Source organism: Hevea brasiliensis, chromosome 3, assembly GCF_030052815.1.
Source record: "Hevea brasiliensis isolate MT/VB/25A 57/8 chromosome 3, ASM3005281v1, whole genome shotgun sequence".
Lineage (NCBI taxonomy): Eukaryota > Viridiplantae > Streptophyta > Magnoliopsida > Malpighiales > Euphorbiaceae > Hevea > Hevea brasiliensis.
In genome coordinates, this window is record NC_079495.1 from 9114798 (window position 1) to 9140284 (window position 25487).

Genomic DNA, 25487 nt, shown 5'->3' on the forward strand with positions numbered 1-25487 from the left:
TTTGTACAAATAAAGATTTAAGTGTGTTTTGTAATTAAATAATTAGGTTTATGCTATATTGTGGCATGATACAAAGTAAAATAATCCAAAATTTTGTACTTAACTTTTAATTGTGGAATGAAGAAATGTTTTTTGAGTCATCATAAAAATTGAGAAATAAATATAGCAAGAAAAATTGCTTAGTACTATTGTAAAAACAATTAAAGATAAAATATTATAAAATACTTATTTTTTTAAAGAAAAATTGAGACAGTGAATACTCAAATTTAATGATAAATAATATATTTTTAGCCATTAGATTAAACCAGTTAAACCAAAATGCTTGATTTAGTCATGTGAAAATATTCATATAATTTTGATTTGAATGTCTTTTTTTATTTAGACTGTGAAAAATAATTTATATATGAAAAATATTTTTAATGAAAAATATTTTTTAAAAATATTTTTTATTAAAAATATTTTTTATTATTTGATTGTAATATTAAATTAATAATATGTATTTATATATATATATATAAGTATTTTCACATTTTAATAAGATTATTAAAATTAAAAAAAAATGAAAATTATTTTTTTAAATGATGTAGTTTTTATTTTAATTAAGAAAATATTTTTTATTAACTTTTTGTAATACTTTAAATGTTAAAAATATATTTTTCATAAAATAAATGAAACCTAAACAATTATGGATATTCTCGAGTTACCTTTTACACATCCAAATTATTTTTTTTTTTTAGCAATCTTAAAAATGCACTATCCCATGTCATGGATGCTAGTTGAAAAAAAAAAAAAAAAAAAAAAAAAAAAAAGCAGAGCTCCCATATTTATTAACTGAAAATACTTTTTTTTATCAAAATATAAATATAAGAAAATTATAGTGTTCATGACTCTTAAAAGAGTGGCAAAACAAGAGTGAAAATCCACCAACATAGGCATAGCTCAAGAAGCCTGTCAAGTGCATATGCTAAGGTCCAGTGGCATGTGAGAGCATTATCTTTAACTAGGTTGAAAAATTAGACTTAATATCATGAAACTTTGTATAAAAATTGACTAAACCAACAAAAAGAAAAAAGAAAGAAAGATAGGATAAAATGAGGACATAATTTTGTCACATATGGTATGGACAAGCATGATCATCTGATGAGTTAATTTCAAATGGCAGTGATTGATGTGTGCATCCTCATCATCAGAAGCTCAACAGATTCAGCATACATACATAGATAGCTTCAGCTTGTACAATATATTATTACATCAGCAATTCTAGCAATAAATTACACACATGAGATCCAACCCATTTATCACTTGCATACAAAAAATATTGGCAAAAAGAGAAAAAGAAAACCATTGTATTTGAGTTTAATTTCTATGGTTGAGAAGAAGGATTTTTATTTATTTTTATAGTGCAATGGAGACAGGATCTGACCGTCTAACCAACAACCAGAGGGTGTATTTGGAAGGGAGTAGGGGTGTGCAAACGTTCGGTTCGGTTCCGAACCGAACCGAACCGATAAAACCGAAAATTAAAAATCAAAAATTTTAAAAATCGAACCGAACCGTTTGATAAGAGAAAATCGAATCGAATTGAATCGATAAATTTCGGTTCGGTTCGATTTTAAACCGATCAAACTGAAATTTATAAAATTTCATATTTTTAACATTAAATCTAAATAATAAAAACATAAAAACCAAAAAAATTAGAAATCAAAACTCAAAAATCTAAAGGTTCGGTTCAGTTTTCTTTGATTTCGGTTCGGTTCGATTCAATTTGATTCAATTTTTTTATTTCTTATATATATTAATAATTTCGATTCGATTCGATTTTTTTATAAAAATAACCAAATCAAACCAAACCGATTAAATTTTAAAACCAAACCGATTGAACCGAATTAATCGGTTCGATTCGATTTTTTAGTTTAAACCGAAAACTGCTCTCCCCTAGAAGGGAGTAACTAGACCCAATGAAGAATTAGTTTTGAATCAAAATTAGATTGAAATCCAATTGGAACCAATTATACCCTTTAATTTTTTTACTAAAAAAATAAATTAATTTGGACTTAAATAAAAGTTATGAGCTAATTTAAGCAAAAATCTCATAATTACATTATTTGGACTTTAAAAAAATTCAGAGATAAAATCAAACATTGTTTTGTAATTTTCATTAATAGGATATTTTAGTAATTTTCTTTAAAAAAATGTAGCAACTAAAATAACCTAACGCCGATTGCAAACCAACCAGACAGAGACCCTTTTCAAAGTCAGACCCAAAGCATTAAAAAATTTTAAAAAAACGACAAAAAAAAAATAAAAAGCCTTCTCGTGAGCTGGAGCGAGTGAGGACAACAAAGGTCGCAGAAGAAGAGACAAAGTCCAAATCGCACGTGCCATACGTGAGAACTCCGGACTCTTTTTTCAACGACATATTTATCTATTTTTTTAGAAAAAAAAATTCTAAAATTTTATAAATACATTTAATTGAGGCTGTAATTGTGTGTGTGTAGTCATTTTCCAGTTACAGTACAGTAGATTTGGACAATCTCCTTTCCTCTGACTCTCCCCGTAAAGATCACCCGCTTTTACCGCTGAGATATTGTTGCTTGCCTATTGGTTCTCTTATATGATCTGAAATCTTCCAACGGTTCAGATCTTATCAGGACCATTTTGACTGACAGTGGAATCTAATCTTGGTCCCAGTCAAATCTGGCCAATTCACAGATAACAAGGACGCTTTCGCTTATGCTCCGCCCTCCGGGTTTTTTTTTTAATTATTATTTAATTATTATATTTCACATAAATTAATTATATATTTTTAATATTTAAAAAATATATTATTTTATTTTTATATTTTATTTTAATTAAATTATTTAATCTCCCATTTATTAAAATTTTTTAATTAATCAATGTATATCTATTATTTAGTATTTATTTTATTATAATTAATTAATTAATTTTTATAATTTAAAAAATATTATTAGTTAGCCTCTTTAATTTATTTAATTATTTTATTTTAATAAAATTAATTAGTTAAATTTTTATATTTAAAAAAATATTATTATTTATTTTATTTAATTTAATAAAATTAATTATTTTATTCATAAATTTTAAAAAACATATTGAAAGTTTTGTTCTATAAAAATTAAATTCGAATTTACAATTTTTTAATTATTCAAATTATTTTCATTTAACTTTTTGATTTTTTATTGAAAAATAATTTTTTTATATTATTACCTTAATTATTTGAATATTTAGAGAAATTGATTAATTTTTTTATACGTATGACTTATATTAATTTTTATCAAAAGCAGAAAGATAAAGAAAAATTAGGGATAATGAGAAAAAAATAAGAGAAGATAAAAAAAAAATAAAAAAATTAAAAACTAATAAAAAGATTTAAAAAATTAATAAAATTAAATTATAAAAAATAATTAATTATTTTTTAAAATATAAAAAATAATTAATTAATTTTATTAAAATAAAAAAAAAATTAAATAACAATTTAACTGGCGATAAACCTTTGCTAACGGAACATTTAACATAAAAATTAAGTAATTTAATAAAAATAAAATATAATAATTAAATAATTTATTTTTTAAAATATAATAATTAAATAATTAATTTTATCAAACTAATTTTTTTTTAAATCTATTTACTTATAATTTTAAAATTAAAAAATAAATAAATTATTCATATTAATAAAAAAAATATTAATTTCATTAATTTTTAGTTTAAATAATTAATATACAATGGATTTGATTTTTAATACAGTGATGTTGGTCTTATCTTCGAGTAATTAAGTCAATAAAAAAAAAAGAAAGGAAAAAACAAAAACAAAAGCCAAGCGAAAGCAGTTTTATAATACTTTAATGGGGGAATTTTCTTTTGAGGATATTTTTGAATTTTTTTTAAAATTATGATTAAAGTTTGATTTGAGATAATTTTAATATTATTAAATTATAATTAATTAGTGAAAAGTATTATTAAATTAAGAAGAGTGTTGGCATCAATCATAGGTGACGGTTTGATGCCATTGATGTATGTGAACCATTGAAAAGTATTATTATTGATATATAATATATAAAACAAAATCAGTCTCTTACACCCACTTTCTCAAAGCCTCTCTTTCTTTTCTTCTCCTACTTGTCTCTTAATTTTGAGTAAATAATGTGAATAGTTAATTCACTTAATTTTATTTTTATTTAAAACAAATCCTTTAACATATTAAAATATTTTTTTAGAGTTATTTTTAAAAAAAATTAACATTAAATTAATATTTAATCAAAATAAATCTATAAATGATTATTTATTTTTCTTTTTTTATTTTTTTATATAAAAAGTAAAATATTATATATTAATAAAATAATATTTTAAAATTTACTTTATATTATTATTCTAGATTGTTGCAAACTAAAATTTATTAATAATAAAGAACATATATATATAATTAATAATTTTATTAGTAATTTTAGTTAAAATAAAATAATTTTATTGATAATAGTTGTTAATTAATTTAATCGTAAAAGTAAAAATAAAAAAAAAAAGAAAAGAAAAGAAGGAAAAAGGGTAATTTTTTTTAAACCTGAAATCTGTTATTACAAGTATAGGATTTTTTTTCTAAAATAAAACTTAAGTTTGGAGATTTTATTTTAATAAATTAAAGTTAAGAAACTAAAATAAAATAACTAAATAAGGTGAGAGATAGTTAATGCAATTTACTTCTTAATTTTAGAATCCTCAATATTTCTGTGATATCCTCACTTTAGGTAGTCCATACATTTTACTGTTCTGGTGACTAATGTCTGTTCGAACAGTCAGGATGTCTAGAACTACACTTAAACTAGAGTGATGAGACATGAATTGATTAAATAAAGATCAAGTAAAATTAAAGAAAAATAAAAGAAGCGAAGTGCAACTCAGTTAAATAAGCATGAGATTCCGACGATGGATAACCTTACTGGGAAGTAACTGAAAGTTTAGTTGCCACCCCAAACTCATGGAAAACCCTATGGGAGATTTATTTAGGACTTAATTGAAGGATTAATGATTTATGCTAATTGGTAAAGACAACTATAACATGAGGAATGCAATAAATACGCATTTTGGTCATTTGGTACCTAGGGTTGACTTTTGACCTAAAATATCTATTAAAATGGGTGACATTAAAATTTTGAAAATCTATTGAAAACATTAAGCTATATGGAAAATGAAGAGAGGACATAGGTGAAATTATTTGAAAAGTTAAAAATTAAATTCCTTATAATTTAAATTAATTAAAATTATATGGATAAATATAGCAATAAGAAAACAATATTGCATTAAATGAATTTCTTCTTCCCCTTCATCTTCACCTAGGCCGAACCACCATGGGAGAGAGAGCTTCTTCCATTATCAAGCTTTTCAAGCTTGATCTCCCTCCCATTCTCACATAAAAACCCCTACTTATCTTCACTAAAAATTGATTTTACACCTTAAGGAAGTCATAGACAGTCAAGAATTGAAGGAAAACTTAAAGTTTAGCAAGTCAAAGATTGGTCAACATAAGGTTAGTGCAAGATTATCCCTACCTATTTTCTTTAATCACGGTAAGCATGTTAAAAGGAGTTGAAATTTGTATGAAATTGAAAGAATATGAGGAGTGTATAAAGAACCAAAATTTTGGTAGCCATGAAGGGAATTGGGGTTTGATGATTCTTGATTGAATTAACTTGCCTAGTAGTATTGTTAATGAGTTTACAAGATAGTTATGTTGACTTGGTAGGAGTTTGCATGAGATGTGGTTTTGATAATTAGGGTTTTGACCCAAAATTGAGGGTTTTGCGAATTGATGCCTAATTGACATGGTTGAGATCATTTACTGACTATTTGAAATGTAATGAATGTGGTTTGAAGTTTGGTAGTTGGGTGAAATTACGATTGGAAGTGCTGAATTTTTTGTGCAGGATTCTGGACCTATGAGTCCAGTAGAGTTAAGCAGCCATAAGTAGAGCCACATTGCTCCAATTGGTGTGAATCCAATTAGACATTGAACCTAAGACATAATACCACATTTTTTATGAAGAGACCTTGCCCAGAAACTGAACCTAACATGAACTAAAATTGGCTTGAATTTGGGTAACCACCTGCTGGACCTGGAAAAATGACTATATGAACAGTAAATGTTCAAATAGGCATAACTCACCCTAGGAAGGTTAGAATGACTTGATACTTGAACCAATGAAAAGGTTAGACATAGGAGCACATTTTTCATGAAGAACACAGAGCTTAGTTCTGACTCTAACTCAAACAATTTGCTAAAAAAAATTAGGTCAACAATTCTGACCAGAACCAGCACCTGACCTGAAATTCTGGACTTTGACCTACCCGACCAATTTTGGCAAAAATTCCATAACTCAATTCACAAAACTGGAAATGTAGTGATTTCAAAGCAAAAATCTCCATAAGACCTAGAACTACAATTTTTGTAACAACCAAAAAAAAAAAAAAAAAAGGAAATGGGGATGGGGATGGGACTTAGCGTGTGACAGTGGATTTCCACTGTCACTACCAGTTTTTTTTTTTTTAAATTTAAAACAAAATCGGGAGGAGGACCCCCCTCCCCCCCCCCCCCCAATTTCTCTCCTCTCCTCTCTTCTTCTTCTTTTCTTCTCCGGTGACCGGCCGACAACCTCCCAAGTGGCTCCCCACCTAGCTGGCGACCTCCCAAGCGGCGGCAGCAGCCTGGAATCCAGCCAACAGTGGAGAGAGAGAGAGAGAAAAAAAAAAGGGGGGGGGGGTGTCCCAAGCTTTGAATGCTCGTATCCGGCGATCCCGACATCCGATTGGAGTGATTCCAGTGGCTATGGACTCCCAAGAGCGAGCCCTTTCAGATGAGACCAACCTCGCCGGATTTGGTGGCCGTTTCCGGTGCAGCGAGGAGAGAGAAAATCAGCTTTTCTTTGACTTTCCAACGAGATTTCCGACGATCTGACCTTTGGATTGACGATCCGAGACCACCTATGGACTGAGGGAGAGGAGAGGAACATGATGGTATGATCAGATCCGGCAAATGTCACCGGTGACCGGTGGGCGGCCACCGTGCGCAGTGGCTCCGGTGGGCTTTGGAGATGACTCAACTTCCAGAGGCTTTCTCATAAATTTTTGGAATTTTTGAGACACAGATAAACTTCGGGTAAGATTATTTTCATTATTTCTCTATTTGTGGAGCATAAATACAGTGTTTCTTAAACAGGAAAAATTGAAGAAAAATTCTAAAAAAAATATATGATGAAAGTAAAATTATTTGGAGATACTTTATGGCGTTTATTGAATTTTTTAGTGATTGTAGAATATTTTTGAAAAATATAGATGTATTTTAGTTAGATTTTTAGCATATGGGCATATAAGATTATTTGAAGTTATGATATTTAAATTTTATATGATTGGTTGAAGCTTGAGGATGGAGGTTTAAATATGTGAATATTAAATTGGGTTGAATTAAGAATATGTTAGCTATTAAAAACTTATGGAATTGAGTAATATTCTTGAATAAAATATTCATGGGTGATTAGAAAATTACAATTCATTTTGCAATAGTCTTATAATATTATTAAAGACCGCGGGGCGAAATTTTAGAATTTTTAGAGCTTGTTTGAGTGGATTTTTGCAAAATGTCAATTATAGGGACTAAAATGTAATTTTTAAAATTTTGAGTATTGCTTGGTTTGGAGGGCCCAAGAGGGGCCATATAATGATGATGAGATATGAGTTGAATTTAGAAGTGTTATTTGAGCCTTTTTGCAGGTTGGGTAGGTCCCAGGTATAGGGGAAACTCTGCCGGATTTCTGGCATGAATTAGGCTATTTGTTGCCTCTTTAGAGTTTTATCTTAACTTAGTACTAATAATTTATAATTTAATTATTAGGTGATCGAGATTAGCCATTTTTCTGCATCCAGCAGCCACAATAGTTATCGGTGTACTGTGAGTAAAATATTAATTTTAATTGTAATTTCGATATTATTATATGTTCAAGTATGCCCATGCATCACTTATATGTATATATTTATGTAGTTAAACTCTATGCACGTTTTATGTTGCATTCACAATTGTTAAAGTGCCATGTATGTTGTTGTGGTAATTTAGAGCAGTATGCATGCGTTGGATGTGGTGTTGGCTATGGATAGGACGGGTAGACACGGCTTGAAATCTTCGTCTGGACCCGGTCCTTCGGGGTAGACACCGCTTTAGTTCTTCACTGGGACCCTGATTTGGTTATTAAGTGGATGTCCGAGCTGAGTTCTTCGCTGGCACAGGTTGGATTAAGAGAGCTGTATAGGGGATCAGCTCTCATATATGTATTGTTTGACATTATCGGGTATGTGAATGCTCTAAATTACCTTTTTGCTGTTATGATGTGAAAATATTATCGATGTTGTATTTCACTCTAAATGGTGCATTAGCTTTAGATAGTTATAGAGATTATGGTTAAAATTGATATTTTATTCTCTGAATCGAACGCTCACTCCTATTCATCATATTTTTTCCAGGCTACAGGAGGAGACATTTTTCAGAATAACCTATCCCTTTCCTCGCAGGTTATGAAAAGATTACTTAATTGTATTATTATTCTCCAAATTCATAATTTAGGACTCCGCATGTACTAGTAGTAGCATTAATCCTGTCAGGGATTGCATGAATTTAAGTTTTTGTATTAACAAATGAAAAATTTTTATGAGTTTTAAATATTTTATAAATGGTGTAACAGGGTTGAGCTGGGCTCCCCTAATTTTAGTTTCTGATAATTACTGGGCTATGTTGGCCCGAAATAAAATTACAACAGTTTAATTTAAATTATTTTATATGCATATTGGGCCTAAAATGTGGGCTTAGTCATGGGTTGAGGAATAGTTAGGCTTACTATGAGCCTCGGGGGCTTTAGGCTGGCCCAGGTCCTAGTGCCGATCCAGCCCATAAGTTGGGTCGTGATAATTTTGGTGTTTTGACCAAAACTCAGAATCTAATGCAACTTGGAGAATTTGCTATGACAAGTTAGTTCTCCCAATTATGAAAGTCCTAAACTTGAACTAAATAGCCACTTGACCCCTGGACAGTGGTTCAATCATATCTCCCATTAGGAAACTCCAATTGGGATGAGCCATATTGTTCTGGAAACCTAAGAAACGGAACTCTAATTTTGATTTAGGAACTTTTTCAAATTTTGAGTGTAAGAACCCTAAAATGGGAATAAAAAACACTGACCTAAATTTGAAATCCTAAAGGCACAGGGTTCAGGAGTCCAGGTCAATTAAATTGGCCATAACTCACCTTACACATCTTGAAAATTTGTGATTTTTCAACCTAAGTGTCCCTAAGACATAGGGGAACAACTCATATCAAGAACCTTAGGCCTAAAAATGACTGTAGCATGCCCAAATGACTAGACAAAGTTGGTATTCTAGAATCTGTCTAGTTCTGAAATCATAAAGAGTTAATGAACTAGTTTTGGTAATTTGACCATCACTTGAGTTCTAAAACTGCAAATAACATGATTCAAAAAGGAAAATAAAGATAAGACATAGAGGAACAACTTTTATGAAGAAAGTGTGGCCAAACAGTGTCTAGATCTTGGCCAATTTGCTAGGTAAATGTTAAGGACTATAATTGGTACCTAAAGGAAGGTTCAAGGAATTTATTGATACATGATATATAAATTACTTAAATGGTTTGCCATTTATATAAGTTACATGAAAGTGAGATTGGAACCTATTTTTTCCATTACAAATGACATGAAATTGCTATAAAGCACTAATAGTGCATAATATGAAATAATAAGTCTATAAGTACTTAATAACACTAATTTGCCCAAAGTATACCTAGACTTATGTATATAGCTTGGATCAATTGGTATATCAATTAGAGACTACAGATTACAGTACTGCCCACATGAATGATCATTGATAGACAATATCTGTCTGATATAGTTATTCCTCTAGCTTTATGCCTGACATGATGTGATCATCGGCTCTTATGCCTGATTTGATTTATGGCCTTATGCCTGTTCGTTGGCCTTTGACCTAACATGACAGATGTATACATAATAGACATATGGATGTCTAATTAGTATACTCTCGTGTATCAATTCTTTATAGTCTGTTATAAGTTACTTGGGCATTAATGTGAATTTAATAAGACTGAATATGGAATAAATGAGCAGAAAATATCCTGATAAACTTAATTGCTCCCAAAGTTCAATAAACATGTAAATAACTCAAAATTTATGAAATACGCATTTCTTTATGAAATTATATATGGAATAATTATCTTTAATTATTTAGTTATTTTTACTTTAATTTATGCACTACTAAGCAATTCGCTTAGCGCGTTGGTTTTCCCACGCGTAGGTACTGGTGAGCAGGACTAGTCCAGACAGTGAGTTGAAGCTGACTTTCAGTAGTGTGACGTGTCACTTCAGCAGTCTATTTTTGGTAGGGCCTATGTGCATTTAGCTTTTGCATTTTGATCATTGTACATAAGTGAGTCATGTAATTAAATTTTGAGATTGTATAATAATTTATAAATTATGTACTTGACTCTTATAAATAAAATGAGATGAGGTTTCTTTTCAAATGAATTTATGAAAATTATGATGATATGACTGATTATATGATATGGATATGATAAGAGGTGAATTGATATAGATTGAAATTATGATATGAAAATTATAACAGGTAAATAGTAATATGTCAAACGCTAATAAAACAGAAGAGACTCTATTCGGATCTCCAAAAAAATAAAATGTGATGAAAAAAAAATATGAAACATAAGATTACAAATAAATATGACAAGATAAAATAGATAAGGTGTTCTGACACAGAATGTGGCACACCTTATTCGGCTACAATGTAGATCGAGTAAGGGGTGTTACAATTTCTCTACCATCCCAGCCTTTCTTGCGAATCGTCAACTGCCTCACCAACACTCAATTTCAACTCTTAGGTCTCATACCCTTCCCTCTTCATGGTATGAATTTATGATATTGTATTTCTATTAATACATTTGGATTTGGATTGTATAATGAATTTGCACAACCATAATTTGGCTGAAATATTTTATTTCTTAATTTGATGATTAATGGGGAGACTAAAATGAGAGAAAAAAGAGGAAACATAAAGAGATAAGAAATGTAAGAGAGAAAAAAAAAAAAAAAAAAAAAAAAGAGAGAAGGGAGGGGGGGGGTGGGGGAGATGGAACGGGAGGGAGAAAGGGACAGGTTAATTCAAGAATTATAATATTTTCTCTCAATAGAGCAAATTAGTAAAACAAAAATATTTCATTTAAATTAGTTGGAAGGACTTAACTACTAAGTAGAAATAAATTACATAAATTATATAATTTATTTTCAAAATACAACGACTCAAATAATTATAAAATCTAAAGACTAAATAATAAATTACTTATAATATTAATATTTTCTTTGAATTAAGGTTATATTTGACATTATCATTTTATCTAAAAAATATTTATTAAAAATTTTTAAATTTTTATTTTAATTTAAATTTAATTTTAATATTAAAACATAAATAATAAAATATATTTTTTCAAACCACTTTTCAATATATAAAAAATATTTTAAAAAAACAGTTTTAAATAATTTTTTTTACCTTTCCACTCAAACACTGGGTAATTATCGTTTAAAATCGATGAATTTTAATTTTTTTTATAAAATTTATTAAATTTTAATTTAATTTTATAAAAATTATTATAATTAAAAATTAAAATTTTTTAGATTAATTTGTTAACCTATCAATTATTTTATAAATAAAATTATCTAATTAATAGTTACTAATAGGTAAAAAAATTAAAAAAAAGAGAGAAATTTAATAATAAAATGGTGACTGAATGTATTTTATGTATTTTAATTTTTTTAATAAATTAATAAAATAAAATAATTTTATTTATAAATTAATTGATAAGTTAATATATTAATTTAAAAATTTTAAATTTTTAATTAAAATGACTTTATAAAAATAAATTAAAATTTAATAAAATTTATATAAAAAAAATTAATAATTTTTTTCAAATTATAGTAAAATTGAGTGACTTGATGTTACCCAGAAAGAGTGCCTGAAAGCTAATGAGTAGGCTCTTTTGATTCTTACTTTTTTACCAAAAATTGTGACTTTTGTTGAGGTAAACAGGTACCAGTATTTAGGGTGTACCAACTACCAATGGAAGGAAGACAATATATTCCGTAGAGAGCAAAACAGGCAAGCAAGTAGGGAAAAAAGAAATAATAATAATAAAAAAGCCACAGTCACAGACACAGCTTCCAGCTTCCCATTAGTTGACTTTTAATGCTGGTTTTTGACTTAATAATATAACTGGAAAGTGTGAGGACAGCCATTATTGCATCCTCTGGGAAAAGACTAGTGAAAAATTTTTCACTTTATTTGCTCAAAAGCATCCCAAGAAAATTAAAGAAGAAACTTCTTTTCCAATGAACACAACGCAAAGCCCTCATAGCCAGCTTTCATCTCAATCTGAGGCCACCCCACTAATTACACTAATTATTACATGCAATGAAAACTTTTTAAAGCATGATTATTAGTTCTTTCTTGACAAGGGTAGGATCTTTCGGTTGCTAAAAAGCATTTTCTAGCCATGTTATTCCATTATTTTCTATTACTATTCTTTAACATTGTAATGCTAATATCAAAGTTATTGTTTTGAGTTCAAATATCTTAATCATTCTTTACTGTATTATGAGAAATGATTTTTTTTTTTAATAAGAAAAAAAATATACTTTAGTATTCTATAGCTTACACATTTTATTAATAAAAATATGATTTTTTTTTTCATTTAAGAGCTTATATTATTACACTGTTAACATTTAAGAATAAAATTACTAAACGGTATCAATGCATGTTGATATGACAAGTCTCTCTATGCACTAGTGTGGTAAGTAAGCCTCACATATTTAGCAATATAATTATGTTATCCATCTAGTGTCAAGTATAAAAAAATGGGATAAAACTAAAAATGTTGACATTTATTCTATATTATAAAAAAATTAGCAAACTAATTTATATATACAGTCAAATAGATGAGGCTCACTTATCATGCTAATTTAAGAGCACATAATAACTTACCACGTCAGCATGCATTGACACAATTTAATAGTTATATCCTTAAGAGCTAACGATATAATAACATAGGTCATTAAGTAGAAAAAAAAAAAACCTTTAACTCTTATTAATAAAACAAGCAAACCATATAATATTAAAGTGTAATTTTTTTAAAATATTAGGGAGACATTCCACTGTGTTATTGCCTGTATATAAATTTTATTTGAAGATGTTCATCGAGCTTGATTGGCATATAGATATGTAGAAATGACTATTTAAGCAACACCCATGAGCTAAAAGAGATTGGTTGCATGTATTAACAATGTTATCTTATACGCTTGAGTTTGTTATGTCCAAAAAGTTCTTTTGTTTGCATACTCTCATGCTCAATAGTCAAACTTAAAAAAAAAATGAATTAGAGAGAGAAAGTTTGAAGCATCCAAGGAAAAAAATAGACCAATTTTTATTTATTAGATTAGGGATGTGTGTGTGGGAGAGAGAGAGAGAGAGATGGGTTGTGGGTGTTTGTGCTATTTTGTTAGTAATATTCCCTAGATAAGAAGACCCCCCAAGTCCCAACAAAGGATTTGGAGGGTTGCCCTTTTTGTCTTTTGATGAAGAAGCTAGACATGATGTGTTGGGTGGTGGAGTGGAGGGGGTGAGTGAAAGTTGGCAATTATCAAATTTCACTTATTGCATTGAAGAAAGCTATAAGAACAATTATACACCCTCTCAATACCAACATTGCTTTCAGGAGACGGTGGAGAGAGTAGGGACACTCACACTCCTTCCCTTTATTTATTTTTTTTAGCTTGCCATGCTCCTCTCCATATTCTCTTGCTCTTTCTTAATCATTGTATGAGCTTTCTTTTCGTTTCTGCTTGGAAGTGTTTCAGGATTTCAACCATATACAGCGGGTCATGTTAGATAATATTAATCGTTTTAGTAATTATTAATTATTCTATTAGTAGTTAGCAGTTAGATATTAATTATTAATAGTTAATTATTTATATAGTGATTTAAAGTAAAAGCATCAGTAAAATAACTATTATATTAACTATTAAACATAAAAATAGTGATACTATCTTGTTGACCCTTAGTTAAAATGCTTCTTTTACTTTTAAATATTAAGGAGTAATATTTCATAAACCATTCCCTCAATCTCTAAACACTGTCTCACCGAACAATATAAATAAGAGAGGTAATATTTTGACTAGGATTAAAACATTAAACGCTATCAAGTTGTTGCTGAATATGGCCTAGATATCTCATTGCATACATATGTTATGTGTGAAATTGATCATTTTGCCTGTGTGTTACATGATTTTTTTTATTCAATGAAAACACAGGAAATTAAGCAATAATTGATAGGCAATGCAACAGAAAATAATCATATCTTTTTTTTTTTATTATAAAAATAAATAATTTTAAAATAAGTAAATGAAGTATAAAATTAGAGTAGATGATTTTATCACATATAAACTGGATGTTTACGATCGAGCTTGATAAATGTAGGTAAAATATATTTTTAATATTTGAATTATGAGGTCATACTATAGAGAATATTTTCTATTTTTATGAATTTTCTTCAATTTCAATGTGTATATTTTACATTAATTTGATTAAAAGATAAATATGATAAATGAAAATTATTAATCAAATTTCCTATTTTATACCGTAATATGCCTCACTTGGTGACTTTCAAGGGGACGGCCCAAAAGTTCCTTGGGCTTAACATGTGTTGGGGGCATGAGATGTGAGTGGTACAGAGTCTGCCCAATTTTGGGACAAGGCAGTGGCCATATGTATATTTCAGCTTGTTGCTCTCAAGATAATCTCTCACAATAAATCAAACCTTGTGTTATTGAGCCTTTGAATTAAATCAGTCTTGTTATCGCATGAACTTGTTGCTAATGCCCAACATGTGACAAAATTAGCACTTAATTCTTAAATTTAGATCAATTTTACTTAAATTTAAAAAAAAAAATTAAAATTCAACATTATTTTTTTAATAAATAAAATATTATTTTTAAATTTTTTTATAATTGAAAATACTTTTTAAAGTTAAAAAAAACTTAGAAAAAGTAGAAAAAGAAGGTTAAATTCATTAATTAAAAAGTTCTAAAGAACTTAATGTGGTTAATGGTTATTAATATATATTTTTTTCTTGGATTTTAACAGTTCTTAATCACGGTGTTTAAATATTTTTTACTATCGAATTTGAAAATTATAAAATGCTCTCGATATCGATATATTTATTTGACTATATTATATACTCATAAGAATTTAGTTATTTCATATTATCTTTCTCATGAAAAAAATATAAGGTAAAAAAGAAAACAACAAAAACAATAGCAAATTCCTTGTTCATTCTCGCATTCTTCTGGCTTTTCTTTGACTTCTTTCATTACAGATCCAAATTTAAGCAATTTAAAAAATATAAAAAGATTTATATATTAAAATCAACTGAATGAAACCATTAAAAATTGGAATTGAAATGGTTACTTAATCAAACTTATCTGAAATCTAACCGCCTTGGATTGAAAAATCGGTTAAAACTACTTGAAATCAGTCCGATATAATTAAGGTGTACAATTGGTAGATTCGATTTCAAATTGAACTAAAAAAAAAATTTGAACCTTAAAATTATAAGAATTGAAATGAAATACATTGAAAAATAAATCGACTTGAATATACAGTTTCAGAGGTTACAAACACAAATAAACCCATCTACTTTTTAATTAAGGCCAAATAAATTAATAATAATTAAAATATTATTTTTTATTTTTTAAATAATAAAATATTTAAATTAATAATTTTAATATTAAATAATTTTTATTTGCTACATTTTCAAAATTTTTAAATTTTGTTTTAATTAAAACTAATAAATAAATTTTAATGTTTAAAATTAAAAAAAATATTTTGTTATTAAAAATAATATTTTAATAACTATATATTTATTTGACCTTATTAAAAGATATATTAATATACCTAGCTCAAAATTTAATTTTAGACTTATATAACCTTCAAATAAAAGTACACTTATTTGACCCTACATGACCCAATAACCTAGCGAGGCGAGATAAAGAAAGCGAGGCCAAATGGAGCCCTTCAAGGCGAGGCGAGATAAAGAAAGCGAGGCCAAATGAAGCCCTCCAAGGCGAGGCTACGAGGCTAAGCTCCGACGTGAGGATATATGTGACATTTTATTTATTTATTTATTTATTTTAACTAAATTCATCAAACTAAATTAAAATATTGAAATTTTGTAAAATTATAATCAAAACAAAATTAATAAATTAAAAAATCGAATAAAAAAAACGGAATTAAATAAGTATGCTTCGTTTTTCTATTAAAAACGATGAGTGCTCATCTCTAATTTCAATTTATGTCTTTCTTTAATTCTGAACCGTTTTGGTGCGGTTGACAGGTCTTTGACAAAAATCAAAACCCACGAAATAGATGGCCCCACTGGAAAGTAGCGGTTGAGATCCAACTCCACGTCTCGAAGTCACCGTAAAGGCATAGACTATCCCACATCAGATCCATGCGGCGGGAAAATGGGGAAAGAGGCGGGAACAAAAACGGAGAGTTATTCTGATATAAAGGACCCTAACAGAAAATACTGATAACCCAAAGGCTCGTCTTAACTGTTTTCGCAGCTTTTTCTGTATTCTCATTTCTTAGCTTTGTTCTCTGTACACGCTCAACATGGGGAAGAAGAAGAGGTCCAGGGTTTCTCGTGAAGAAGTAGAAGCGGAAGAAGAAGAAGAACAGAAGGAGAACCTGCATCAATCTTCCACAGGGGAGAAGAGTCTCTACGAGGTAATTTAATAATACCCAAATGCTAGAATTTTTAGTTTTCATTATGTTCTTGCCCTAAGATTGGGTGTTGGGTTTAATTATGGATTTGAATTACCTGTCAAAATCATTTTATTTTGTTTTATGGTTTCGCTTTTGTATATTGCATTTAGGTAATTATGCTCATTTGTTTCCATGAATTGGTTTTGTGTAAAATTGAGTGATTTTTTTTTTATTTTTTATAATTAGGGTTTGTGGTGATGTTTTTGAATCGGAAACTGGAAGGTCTGATGGGAATCTTTATCTGGTGCATAACTTGTTTTATTGAATAAGCAACGGACTAGGGATTAAAACCTTTGGTCATATTTATTTGGATTATATTTAGGCATGAACCCAATGTTGCAGCTAAAGTTGATAATAGGTGGAGATTTATCGGTACTTGAAGAGGTAACAGGTTAGAAAGTGTCACTAACTGTTGCCACGATTGCCCTATGGATGCAAATTGTGATATTGGAAACCTCTAGAATTTGCGTGTTCACAATGATTTTTAGTGTTGTCTCATTGTTTTATGGTTGATAAATGTGTTCTTGGGATTAAAAGTTTTGAGAAGAGACGGATGGCACTATTTGAAGTTGGTTATGTCAACTGTTGTTTCAGTTTTCATCTTTAGTTTTCTGGCTATGTTGGGGCTATAAATTGGGTCGAACTTGAATGATTTCATTTGAATTTGTTTAGGCAATTTTCATCGTGTTTTTAGAGTTTAAGGATTATACCTAAACTTCAATTAGATGAAGGTTGTCTAACTCAGGAGTGCTGCCTATAAGTTGTTGCTAGGTGTTGAAAGAATTTGGTTTTTGTCATGTCTAAGACAATTAGAATTTTAAAATGATTTGCAGTTAGATTGAAGTATGTGGTCAGTGAACACCTTCTTCCTCAATGAATTAATGAAGTCATAATGATACGATCCTAATGTCATGCATTGGTTACGTGGGGAAGTTGAGTAGAAAAAGCATTAAAGATGGGAGAGAGAATGAGAGAACATTAAAACAATTTATGAGTAGAGGGATTAGAGGAGCTTGACCTGGGGCGTATTTGCTTAGTTAAGAGAGAAAATATTGCATACAATAATAAACTATATATTGAGAAATAATAATAATAATAATAATAATAATAATAATAATAATAATAATAATAATAATAATAATAATAATGTATGTAAATCTTCAATGTGCAGCAACTTAATTGAGTAGAAATAGAAAATAATTTCATAAAATAATAAATTATCAATATAATATTAAATTTGTAATTATGTTCGATGATTTTTAATTTTTTTGAAAGCATTGCTTGATTGTTTCCTTATGATGCAATCAAAAGTATCTTTCAATATATGTAATCAAATAATTATTCAATAATTGATATCTCATTTGATTCCACAATCGAGTCTTCACAATTTTCATTGCAGAGAATATTCTTTCAACGCTTGCAATTGCAACATATAATATTGACATCAATTTTATAAGCAAACAAACTAATGGGTATGCTAGATTTTTCATATACTACAAGTCAATTGTCAAAACAATAAGTACAATAATTGTTAATTTAAATATCAATTGTTGTATAATAAGTATGCTAATTGTCAAAATAATAAGCCTAAACTTATTAAATATAATAATATTTTAAAAGTTTTGATGGGATAAAAATTTGTTTTAATGGAGTTGTATGAGTAATTTAATTTCATGTATGTATAGGAAATTAAAAAAAAATTGAGTGTTGTTAATCGACCGCACTCATTATAAGGTAGATCTGCCCATGAGCTTGAGAGTCTAGTGATATTGTCTTTTGCCAATGGAATTGCTCACTAGAGGAGGAAATAAAGAAGGCGCACCGCGCCCCTTTCTAGAGCCTTGCGCTTGGAACAAGGCAAGCACCTGTTAAATGTCACTTGCCTTTCTCTTGTAGATGCATTTGGGTTGGAGCAATGTTGTCAAAAGCGCCAGGCACCCTTAAGGCGAGAAGGTCCTTTATTGCTTGAGCGAAGTGAGGCGCTAATTTATTCTAAAATAATAAATAATTAAATATAACATATTACACTATCAATAAATTGACAAATTTCATATTCATATTTCATAATATATTATATATTTTAAACTTTTAGATTAAAAGCATTCCTTATTTCCTCTAATAACACAAAATGTTAAGACAAAAATCACAAAGCACATAATATAATTTAAAATTCTAGATCTAGATGCATTGTTCAATTTCATTCATTATGTCATGCAAATTCAAAATCCTAATTCTCTAGTCATTGTCTTCTTCAACGTCCACCATATCATCATCATCATCATCCAATCCCTCTTCTTCCTCTTCATCAGATTTGTAGTCCTTAATCCCTTTATCTTCCTCTGAATCAGTCTCTTGTTGAATATTTACTACTTTTGAACTTGATGCATTTCATTGAGATCTTGCTTGTTGTCTAGTGTATGCCCTCATTTTCCCAACTTCAGATGCCCTAGCCACATCACCCCATGTTAAATTATCATCAGCAAAAATCAATTCATCTTCAACCTCAACACTGTTAGCACCCATCTCTCCAATCAACCATTCATTACAATCATGAATATCATTTAGAGACATAGGATCAATTAGATTCCGTAAATCATGATCAGCCTTCAAAGCTTGATTGTACTTAATATACACCAAATAACCTTTGATGCTCAAGCCTATTTCTCTTCTTTTTGTGAATCTGTTACTTGTTTAATAATTACATTAATATTTGTAAATATATATAATAAAGTATTAGATATTGAATTTATGAATTCAAATTAAATTATTCAATAGGGAGCATGGAAAAGAAGCCACTTACGTGTTCAAATACACTCTAATTACGTTCACAACCAGATGAATTACAAGTCAAACTCAAAATTTTAATAGCTAGTTGTTGCAAATTTGGAGCAGAATTTCCAAACAGACTCCACCATTCAGCTGTGATATTGCAAAAGTGCAAAAAATTAACAATATTAATGAACAACTTTCTTGTTTTTAGTTAACTAGTATCTAGAAATTTACTTGGGAATTTTGTGTTTTCTTGATCTAATAGCCATGGGAATGCCAAAAAGACCTTTGCCTTTCTTGTACATTGACAGTTCAGTCATTATTTTATCTTGCGCATCAATACTTGGAACCAATCTTTGGATGCTTTCATACAATCCTTTAGAGACCTCTTCATCAAACTCAATTGCTGGATTGCTATAAAAAAATTCTGGATTCAAAAGTGACCAGCTGCATGCAATGGATGATGAACCTGACATTCCCATCTCTTGTCAATGATTTCGAAAATCATCTTGTATTTGGCCTCATTTTCTTTTAAAAGACTTTTGAATGACTTCTTTAGTTTTGTCCATAGCTTCATATATATATGTGTGTGTGTGTGTGTGTGTGTGTGTGTGTATCCCATAGTTGGCTTTTTCTCATTATCAGCAAGTCGAAAGACTCGAACAAGGGGACCCATCACTTTTAAAGTATAAAGCACAGTATTCCAAAAGGATGGCGTCAACACAATCTCATTTGCTCTTTTTCCCTTTGCTTCTTTAGCCCACTTACTTTTCACCCACTTCTCTGATGTGAACATATTCCTAAGATTGTGCTTTTGAGAGTGAATTCTTTGTAATGTCACAAATGTAGTTGCAAATCTAGTGATACCATGCTTAACCAATTCCCTTTTATTTGTGAACTCCCTTATCATGTTCAATGCACTTGTGTGGTTGTAAAGAAATTCAATTACAAATATTGCTCTTTTCAAAGTTCTCTTCACTTGAGCAATGTTTCCAATATCTTCTAACGTGAGGTCCATGCAATGTGTTGCACATGGAGTCCAATACAAGTGTTTCCTTTTTGCTTTTAACAACTTGCCTAATTAAAAATAAGTAAATAAATAAATAAAAGAAACGCATATACACAATTGCCATGTATTTATTCTAAAATTGTCTTCTACTATCATTAAGAATATAAAAATTAAAAATTATATAAAAGAAAAGCTAGTAATAGTTACTTACTAGCTAACTTGTAGTTGCTTCCATTGCCATTTATCACTTGAACAACATTTGCCTCTCCAATCCACTCTACAAAACTATCAAGCAACTCAAAAGTCTTCTTTCCCGTTTTCACAAAAGAGGATGCATCAATAGACTCCACAAACTTTGTTTCCAACGGACAATTGACGAAGAAATTTATCAAAGTTCTCTCTCTCTTGTCTTTCCATCCATCAGACATAATAGAACAACCATGCTTTGCCCATTCATCCTTGTGTCCCTTCAATAAATCTTCTATGTAAGCTAGTTCCTTTTTTAAAAGCGGAACCCTCAACTCATTATAGCTTGGAGGTTTTAAATTTGGTCCATACCTGCCAATAGCTTTAATCATCCACTTAAAGGAGTCTAAATGAGCAGCATTGAATGGTATGCCTGCTTGGTAAAAAAATCGAGCAATATACTGAATTATTCTAACTCTTGCTTCTTTGTCACATGCATCATTCATGCTTGTTTGTCTAAGCTTCCCTCCTTTTTTGCCATGTTGAACTATTTTATCTAGTTTTTGAATCAGACATAAATTCATTGGACCCTTTCCCATTGATTTTGCCTTCTTATTGCCACTAGCTACTTCTATTTTATTCTTTCCCATTCCCACCTTTTTCCACTAACATTCAATTCATGACCCATTTCATCTTCAATTTCATCGACATCATCTCGAATTGGCTCATCACCTAAATCAGGTAATAAGCCATATGATTCCATTGTTTGTGCTTTTTTATTACTCATATGGGTTTCCAATTCTTGCTTCAGATCTGAAGGGCATTTTAAGCATGGCGCTGCATTTTTAAACTTTCCTACTTGATGTTGTTTTGCTCTAAAGATTCTCCTCTTAGTGGTTTTCTCACAAAACATACAAGTCACTGAATTAGGGTCTTTAGGATCTTTCAAGTAGTTATGTTTGCATGTTGGATCTTTTTTAGTGTGTGTAAGATGATGCTATAGATTTTTTAGCCATATGTTTTGATCCTGACCAAATGAGGAAAAAAAAAAAAAAAAAAAAACAACTCCATCATGAGAATTAAGAAAACTAGAATGGATTAGATTGGTATTCAAGAAGAGTAAAAAAAATACTTGGAATGGCCAATATATTTGATAGAGACTAGAGTTAGGAATTTAAATCATACATCAATGAAAGAGAAAAATGAACAAGATTTGTTTATTTCCATCATTGAGTATAAGAACAATGAAAAGCAAAGAACTCCATGACATTTCTAAGTTCTAATAAGGAATAATAAGAACAAGAAAATAAACAACAAACAAACTGCTGGAATAATAAAAATGTAACAGAATTTTAGAAAAAAAAATATAGAATATATGCAGAATTTCAGTTAATATATTGGTTATAAAAAGTGACAATAGAAAAGAATTTCAGAATTTAATATTACATTAGAAGAGAAGAATGAAAAGAAAAAGGACATGTTTAATCCAAAAAAAAAAAAGAAAGGATACAGAATTAAAAAAAAGAGATATAGAAATACCTGACACGTTGGTTCACTGGACAGGGGGTTCTAGCTACTGAATATTCTCAGTTTTTTCTTTTTTTTTTTTTTTTTTTTTTTTTAAATTATGTTCTTCCATGGCAGCAGCAACCTGAGGGTTTAGATAGATGCCTTCCTCTTGTGTGAGGTTATGGCCTTGTATATACTTGAGCCTCAGAAGCTATTGTATGCTGAAGGCTAGTACTATCTCTAGAATTCTGTTTAGAATTTTATTTTGTTGGGATAATAGCTAGGTAATGGCCTACAATCAAATTGAAGGATCATTATATAAGCAGAATGAAGAGATAAGAATTTAAGGGCTGTGGAAACATGTATAAAGAATCGTATTGAATGATATCCATGATTAGTAAATGAAGTGTTAAAAACAAGGAGAGTTTTATTCTATAACATTGCTTACATTGTTTCATTTATTCACTTTGAGGTTTTTAATCTTTTGGGTAATGTAACTAATTGTGAGGGCTTGTGCTTCATTTTGCATGTGTTGGCTTCAGTATCATAAATATTAAGCAACTACTTTCTTGCTTACTTGTCGATACATGAATTTGTGCTGGACTAAAATTTAGCAAATAACAACCTATTTCTTGTAGGTCCTTGGAGTCAAGCGGACAGCATCTCAACAGGAAATAAAGAAAGCATACTATAAGTTGGCCCTGCGGCTACACCCTGACAAAAATCCTGGTGATGAGGTGATTTTTCCTAATGTCAAGAATAAAAAATAAAAAATAAAAAATTTTCTCATGTTTATGTTGTTTATGCTCTGTTGCTTGGTCTTCCAATAGGAAGCTAAAGAAAAATTTCAGCAATTGCAAAAGGTGATATCAATTCTTGGGGATGAGGAAAAACGGGCTATCTATGATCAGACTGGTTGTGTCGATGATGCTGTAAGTGCTTACATATGTGCTATTTTTGTCCTTTTGAATTGGTTGTGTCCCACATCACAGGACTATGGGATGAAAATTATTCCGTCCATCTAGCATTTGAAAACCAAGACAGCATGCTATCCTGTGCAAAACACGCAGTCATAACCAGCAATGCTACTTGAATATTACATTTCCTACTGATCAAGATGTGCTTAATTTAATTATTAATGTAAAGAATTTTGTTTCAAATCTATGAGAAAGGAAGCCAATCAATTCATTTGCTCTGTCAAAATGAATGCTAATCTGGGGAAGTTGGAAAATTTCCCTTTTCATTTGGCATTCTGTATCTCATTTCTGTTCTTCTTGTTGAGCAGGATCTTGCAGGGGATGTTCTTGAAAATTTGAGGAATTTTTTCAGAACCATGTACAAAAAGGTTAAATATTTTATTTGGTCATGCATCTTTCCTGATTTCATCTATTACTTTCTATTCACTTAAGCTGGCAATCATACTTTCTATTCACTTAAGCTGGCAATCATATTTCCAATTCAGGTCACTGAAGCTGATATTGAAGAGTTTGAAGCAAATTACAGGGGATCTGATTCGGAGAAAAAGGATTTGATTGACCTCTATAGAAAGTGCAAGGGTAATATGAACAGGTATGCAATAATATAAAAAGCATAAGGATTTTCTTTAGGCTTGCCAGTTTGATTTTGAAATTTCCCTTCTCAGGCTCTTCTGTTCCATGCTCTGTTCTGATCCTAAACTTGATTCACACCGGTTCAAGGATATTCTGGATGAGGCAATATCTGCAGGTAAGAGGTTATTCTAGCTTCTGTGTTTATATTTTGACTAACAAATATTTATCCAGACAATTTTTAAGAGTTTCTTCTAGCTTATGTTTATATATTTTGGCTAACAGAAGTTTGTCTAGACATTTTTAAGAGGTTAAAATCTTCGATTGTATATTTTAGGTTATAAGTATACTGCTGTGTCTTGGATAGTGTTTGTATGCCACCTTAGATGTCAATGCATTTTGCGATGTATTAATTAAGGTTTCCTGATGCTAAGTTGCCACTTGTTCTGTCATATAGGGGAAGTGAAGGCAAGCAAAGCGTACCAGAAATGGGCTAAGCATGTATCTGAAGCAAAACCACCTACCAGTCCCTTGAAAAGGAAGAAGTGAGTCTTCAGCGTGGCTCTTTGTTTATATTGTCAAAATGTTTGTGCCCATATATTGTATGGATAACCTTCAAATGCATCTTTCGCAGGTCAAATAAACAATCAGAAGCAGATCTGCTAGCTATTATATCTCAGCGGCGAAGTGAGAGAAAAGACCAATTTGATTCCATGTTCTCATCTCTGGTGTCCAAATATGGCGGTAATGCAGGTCCTGAACCTACGGAAGAAGAATTTGAAGCTGCACAGAAGAAAATTGAAAGCCATAAGGCCTCCAAAAAGTTAAAGCGAAAGTAACTTGAGATTGTGAGGGAACAAGGCCCGAGGACTTAATTTTGTGTACAAACTTTTGTGTATGCAGTAGTTGCAAATACCTTTATCTAGTCATTTAACTGCTAATTGAGCGGATTTGATGTTGCTTCTTTATGTTAAATACTTTTGATGCATTTTCCTTTCTGCAGGCTTAAATTGTAAAACAAGATAGGTAAAGTTGGAGTCTTTATGATTCTGCATTTTCCTACTCCATTCTGCATATTCTCTGCACAAATCTTAATACATCTAGCACAAGGCCAATGGTGCACTGATTACAATAATCCTAAAAGGGCTAAGGTTTTGGATGTTAGGCATTAAATTATCTCATTTTCATGCAAAAATAAGGGGAGGTAATTTCTGGTATCTGTGTGTTCCAGCTGTGTCTGATTTGCTTTTAACTATTGATGCATAATGAGACAAACTTTAACTAAAGGCAAGCGTACATGCTGGGGAAAGTTTCTAACTTGAAATGGAGAAAGGTGTTGCCCGACTAGACTTGTATTGTATGGAAGATCCAAGATCGTCCTTTTCATAAAATTTTACTTGATTTGCGGAGTGGAGTGGAGTGGAGTGGGTACATCCTTGTGGGGTTGTGCAGAACATTTGAAGTGGGTTATGCTTATTTTGATCTTGTTTGATTCAGTGGGTCATTTC

General features: G+C 29.9%; 2 protein-coding genes across 2 annotated transcripts; one reads left to right on the forward strand and one right to left on the reverse strand.

The window, feature by feature from the left end:
• Positions 1-16548: 16548 nt before the first annotated feature.
• On the forward strand, positions 16549-25033 carry LOC110659338 (chaperone protein dnaJ 6). Its single transcript, XM_021817227.2, has 8 exons — positions 16549-16920; positions 23071-23169; positions 23263-23364; positions 23718-23777; positions 23895-24001; positions 24075-24157; positions 24437-24524; positions 24614-25033. Exons 1-8 carry the CDS (start codon positions 16807-16809, stop codon positions 24816-24818), a joined length of 858 nt encoding a protein of 285 aa, XP_021672919.2. The 5' UTR covers positions 16549-16806; the 3' UTR covers positions 24819-25033.
• On the reverse strand, positions 18629-21949 carry LOC131178620 (uncharacterized). The gene is made up of 2 exons (XM_058143794.1): positions 20949-21949; positions 18629-19405 (listed from the first exon to the last, which is right to left on the reverse strand). Exons 1-2 carry the CDS (start codon positions 21571-21573, stop codon positions 19383-19385), a joined length of 648 nt encoding a protein of 215 aa, XP_057999777.1. The 5' UTR covers positions 21574-21949; the 3' UTR covers positions 18629-19382.
• Positions 25034-25487: the final 454 nt, after the last annotated feature.

Bases quoted from the DNA above. Each gene is read 5' to 3' on its own strand.
- LOC110659338 (XM_021817227.2), top strand. From the start codon at position 16,807: ATGGGGAAGAAGAAGAGGTCCAGGGTTTCTCGTGAAGAAGTAGAAGCG. The intron at 16,921-23,070 runs GTAATTTAATAA...TATTTCTTGTAG, and splicing joins GGGAGAAGAGTCTCTACGAG to GTCCTTGGAGTCAAGCGGAC. The intron at 23,365-23,717 runs GTAAGTGCTTAC...CTTGTTGAGCAG, and splicing joins CTGGTTGTGTCGATGATGCT to GATCTTGCAGGGGATGTTCT.
- LOC131178620 (XM_058143794.1), bottom strand. From the start codon at position 21,573: ATGGGAAAGAATAAAATAGAAGTAGCTAGTGGCAATAAGAAGGCAAAA. The intron at 19,406-20,948 runs GTAAGTAACTAT...TGATGTGGCTAG, and splicing joins AAGCAACTACAAGTTAGCTA to GGCATCTGAAGTTGGGAAAA.